Source organism: Salminus brasiliensis, chromosome 19 (assembly GCF_030463535.1).
Source record: "Salminus brasiliensis chromosome 19, fSalBra1.hap2, whole genome shotgun sequence".
Lineage (NCBI taxonomy): Eukaryota > Metazoa > Chordata > Actinopteri > Characiformes > Bryconidae > Salminus > Salminus brasiliensis.
In genome coordinates this window covers 22,122,124-22,127,099 of record NC_132896.1, presented here as the reverse complement: position 1 = coordinate 22,127,099, position 4,976 = coordinate 22,122,124, and the positions used below count along the sequence as shown (strand labels likewise).

Below are 4,976 nucleotides of genomic sequence, written 5' to 3'. Positions count from 1 at the left end.
CTGCTGAGTGCATTACTTATCAGTTACCAGGTCTTTTTGTAGCTCTCCACAGGTGGTCCTTGGCTGTCAGACAACTTTCAAGAGTTCGATAGTATCAAATTCCAGTTTGTAACATCAGGTTTTATAAATATGATTGACTTAATATTATTAAATAAATAAACAGATAATATAGACACTTAGGTTTTTCAATCAAGTTGTCTTTATAGATTCAATTAGTCTGTTAAATTGACGCTTCACTCAGATTTTCAGCTCAATGTAAATACTGTTATTTAGCATTTACAACACCCACCTTTTGATATACCTGCATGACAATTGATTCAGCTACCTCAAAATAGAGTCATAAAGACATCTTTGAAGTATCAATTTTTACTTTTTTCAGATTTTTCCTTTTAGGTTGATTAGCATACGGCAGTCATATTGCATACAATTTTTTTTTTTGCAAAAGTAGATTTCACACATTATGCAAATGAGCAAAACACTGAAGTAAAAATCTCAACACACTGCATGCTTCAATCTTGATGAACACACCAAATACAACAGGGCCCAAATAAACACACCAAAACCTATAGTGCTTTGAACACACCTGTTACATTATAAAAAAAATGAAACCTCTTAAAATTAAGAAAACACAACAATTTCTTGAATATTTTCTTTATTGATAATTTAAATCACACATGATGTGTGGACAGAGGACACCAACTGGCTTTACTTTTCATTCTCAAAGTCTGCAATGTTTTTTCTCTTGCTCTGCTCATGAATATGATTGCCCCATGTGTAGGTGAGGTACATCAAAACCATAGCTGTGAAAGAGAAAAGGAGTAATTACTCACTAAAATATACCATTACAGTTTCTTTTACATTCACAAGTAACAAAATCATTTTAGACATCAAGCAGTTTAGGCTCTATGTAGATGTTAAGGGAAAACAAACAGATTTATTATATTTACATATTTTTATATATATATATATATATATATATATATATATATATATATATATATTATTTTTTTTTTTTTTTTTTAAATAAATGGTTTTAGCTTAATAATGAGAGAGCAAGAAATGGGGTTCTTTTTTTGTCCTAGGGTTTTTGTCCATCTCACTTTTGTGATTTATCTGGTAAAACACTTTAACACTAATTAACAGATGAGTTTAGTAGTTTAACAGTTTTTAAATCATACGTTCAAGTAGGGCTGGGCGATATATAGATATTTAAAATATTTTGGGATATAAACAGCGAAATATGGAGTGAGGCAATTTCATTTATATCGATTTGATTGGTCCAAATGAAGTCTAAATCTTGTACAGCGCCTTATTATGTTCCCTCATTATGGGTCTGTGCTCTGCTCAGCTTGTCTGCTTCGCTCTGCTCACAGCCCCGCCCCGCACGCTCACACACAGTGAAGAGGAGTTAGTGCTAGCCTGTAAAAAGTGGTTTGTTATATGGAAATGGTTCGGATGTTTGAGGCGCAGAAACGTATTAGCAGCAGGAAATGCCGAAAGGAGGTAGTATCTAAACGCGGGAGAACTACCAACCTATTTCACCGCTTACAAAAGCAGCGCACAGAGAGCTGTACAGAGAGCTGCTGCTACTGTTCTGAAGTATTCATGTCCCAGCACCCTTAAATCAGATCAGACAGCGTTGCAAGCCTCCTTTGCTAACGCTGTGCCTTCCAAAAAGAAAAGGATGAGGTGCAACATAGCAAAGGGTATGTTCCCCGTCTCAACAGTACAGCAAGAGGCTTCAAAAGGCTGATAAACTCTTGACCCATGACACCAATTGCCCAGTCACTATTTCTTTGCACTTTTTCTTTTTTCTTTCTTTTAATTACTTTTCCTTATTTACATTGCTGGAAATGTTCTATGTAAGAAGACACTGCCTTTGTCTATTTCAAAGCTCTGAAAATATGCACAATAATAAACTTTTCACACCACTCTGTCAGCCTTGTGATTGGTAAGGGTTAGCTTTAACTTTTTAGTGTCCAGTGTGTATTTACAAGGTACAGTTTGTATATTGTGTCCACATTAGAATAATCAAATCAATTAAAAAACAGATTTAGGTTCAACTATGACTTTAAGGAGATTGCAGGCACATGCAGACATATCTATTTTCTCCATCAATTTTTGTTTGTATGTTTGCAGCATATTTCATCGGACATTTTCCCTTACACAGAATTGGAACTTCGGTCAGTAACATTACATTTTTTGTTTATTCTGTATGCAAATTTGATTGTTATAATTGAAAAAGGACTTACGGGGTGCAACCCTGAAGACGGATGCTGTAAATCGTCTCCAAACATTGGGAATTCCTTTAGAAAAGTAGTTGGGGAAAGCCCTCTGCTCAAAGGGGGAGATGCTGTAAGTGATTATGTGTCTTATCTTGGCCAAATCCCCAAAGTGGCGACCCATTGTGTCACAAGACCTGATTTAGGAAAGGACAGATAAATTAGCTTTAAAAAAATATATACACACGTGGGCAAAATTGTTGGTACCCCTCGGTTAATGAAAGAAAAACCCACAATGGTCACAGAAATAACTTGAAACTGCAAAAGTAATAAATAAAAATTCTATGAAAATTGATTTTGAACTATGCTTCAAAATAATTAGTTTTAAAAATAAACTCATTAAACAGGCCTGGACAAAAATGATGGTACCCCTGATGGTAAAATAATGTGACCAAAGGGACAGGTTAAATCAAGGTGTGTCCATTAATTAGCATCACAGGTGTCAACAATCTTGTAATCAGTCAGTGGTCCTATATATTGGGCTACAGGTGGTCACTGTGCTGTTTGGTGACATGGTGTGTACCACACTCAACATGGACCAGAGGAAGCGAAGGAAAGAGTTGTCTCAAGAGATTAGAAAGAAAATTATAGAGAAGCATGTTAAAGGTAAAGCTTATAAGACCATCTCCAAGCAGCTTGATGTTCCTGTGACTACAGTTGCACATATTATTCAGAAATGTAAGATCCATGGGACTGTAGCCAACCTCCCTGGACGTGGCCGCAGGAGGAAAATTGATGACAAATCAAAAAGACTGATAATACAAATGGTATAAAAAAAGAGCCCAGAAAAACTTCGAGAGAATAAAGGTGAACTTCAAGCTCAAGGAACATCAGTGTCAGATAGAGAGGAAGACTGGTGAACATATTGATTTTGGAGCATTTCTATTGGTCAATTTAGCCATGTAGCCTATGCCAATAATATGCCTACCATCTTATTACTGCATTAACCATAAGAAATATTGTTGAAAATAAAAATATATCATTAAATAAAAAATTTAAAAGTATAAACTCGAGGAAGTAAATGGTATTTTGTTTTTTGTTTTTATTATTTATTTTTGAGAGGCTTTAAGTTTACATTTCAGTTCTGTGAAGCACTTTAAGCAACAACACTTTTTTTAAGTAAGTTACCTGTCTTGTAGAATTGTGCTTCAAATAAAGAACTTTACTTTGACCAGATTGTTAGTTTACAAGTCAATATTGCCTATATGGCCAGCGTTAAAAAAAAAAAAAAGAGAGAGAACCTGTAAAACTGTGTTGTTAAATGCGATGCAGTTGAAAAGGTGCTTCTAATAAAAAACGTGTGCAACCAATACAAAATGTTAGTCTAGAGCACCAGGGACACAATTTGAACTGTGGCGTTTGCTAGCTAATCTAAGCTAAACTAAAATGAGATGACCGGCAACAGGCTTAATTCTGTCGGTCACTGGATGTCAACACTTACGTCAGGAGCACAGCAGTTAGTCAGAAAAAAAGCAAAGTCAGTACAAATTTAATTGTCTTGAAAGGATTGATTGATTAGCTACGGCTACGGCCTACCTCCTGGAAGGTCACAGCTATTTCAAGAGGACTACACAAGACTGTGTAGAACCGACAACAATCTAACGGAATGTTCATGAAACGATATGATAATACAAGCAGGAGGCTACACAGTTACTGGAGAAAACAGTGCAAATTATTTACAATAAAATAATTCGTATACATCATGCAGGTAAACAGGACCTACATCCAGATACCGTTCTGCCTGGATGAAACACATTAGAAAACATGTTCCGTTCATATTATTACTATAAACCTCAAATAATTAATGTGAAAACCCGTGTTTAAGTTAGCTAGCAATCGCAGGTCATACATACGACACTGGCGCTTGCTAAACTGGATTAGCGCTAGCTAGCAAGCTAAATAGTCACTAGTCGAAGACCTTGCTTGACATTGGTTGGGTTCTTTTAATCAGTAAAAAAAAAACAGTAGTCTTGTCATATCACGGACCCCCTCCCTTCCAAACCCCGGTATATCCTGGCTAAATGATTAAAAGAACACGAAATAGGACACGTAACCAATATGTTATACACTTACCTCACTGCTAAACAACACCCTTTCTCACACGTTGCGATGTCTGTGTGAAGAATTGAGTATAGCCAGTAAGCTACCGGATGTAGCTATATTTTTCAAAATAAAAGCTTTCAGCGCTAATTGTTGTTATTGTTATTATTAATTTTATTATTATTTTATTATGATTATTATTATTAGCAGTAGTAATAGTTGTAATAACAATAACAATTCTGACAAACTGGTGTGAAACAGAGGCGCTTCTATGAATTGTTGTGTACGCACAACGAACATTTTATATACATTAATATTCTACTAATAATACGCTAAACTATTAATATACAATATACCATCAAGATACATGTATATATATTTTTTCCCATAAGCTATATTGTCAAGTAAGCATTAACAATGTCAAATAAATAGGACCTGTTTCTTAGCTTATTTACTAAATGTAATGGTCTTTATTAATGCCATGTGCTTTAAACAAGCCACTAAACCTTGAGTTTAAATTATTTTAAATGGCAATAATGTAACATACCATACTTTATACTGACATAATATCAATTAATTAGCCGGGTTGTTCTAGATTAAACAAATACATTAACATCATTTAAAAACAATTAAAAACATTAAAAAACTACTACT

The 4,976-nt window shown here is 34.6% G+C and overlaps 1 protein-coding gene across 1 annotated transcript; it reads right to left on the bottom strand.

The window, feature by feature from the left end:
* Window positions 1-635: 635 nt before the first annotated feature.
* uqcrq (ubiquinol-cytochrome c reductase, complex III subunit VII) lies at window positions 636-4,437 on the bottom strand. Its single transcript, XM_072663343.1, has 3 exons — window positions 4,356-4,437; window positions 2,253-2,419; window positions 636-800 (listed from the first exon to the last, which is right to left on the bottom strand). Exons 2-3 carry the CDS (start codon window positions 2,404-2,406, stop codon window positions 706-708), a joined length of 249 nt encoding a protein of 82 aa, XP_072519444.1. The 5' UTR covers window positions 2,407-2,419; window positions 4,356-4,437; the 3' UTR covers window positions 636-705.
* Between the last annotated feature and the right edge of the window lie 539 nt (window positions 4,438-4,976).

What these genes read in the sequence shown, in the direction of transcription:
- uqcrq (XM_072663343.1), bottom strand. Translation starts at nt 2,406, where the DNA reads ATGGGTCGCCACTTTGGGGATTTGGCCAAGATAAGACACATAATCACT. An exon ending in CGTCTTCAGGGTTGCACCCC is followed by an intron (nt 801 to 2,252) that starts GTAAGTCCTTTT and finishes TCTCTTTCACAG; the next exon opens with CTATGGTTTTGATGTACCTC.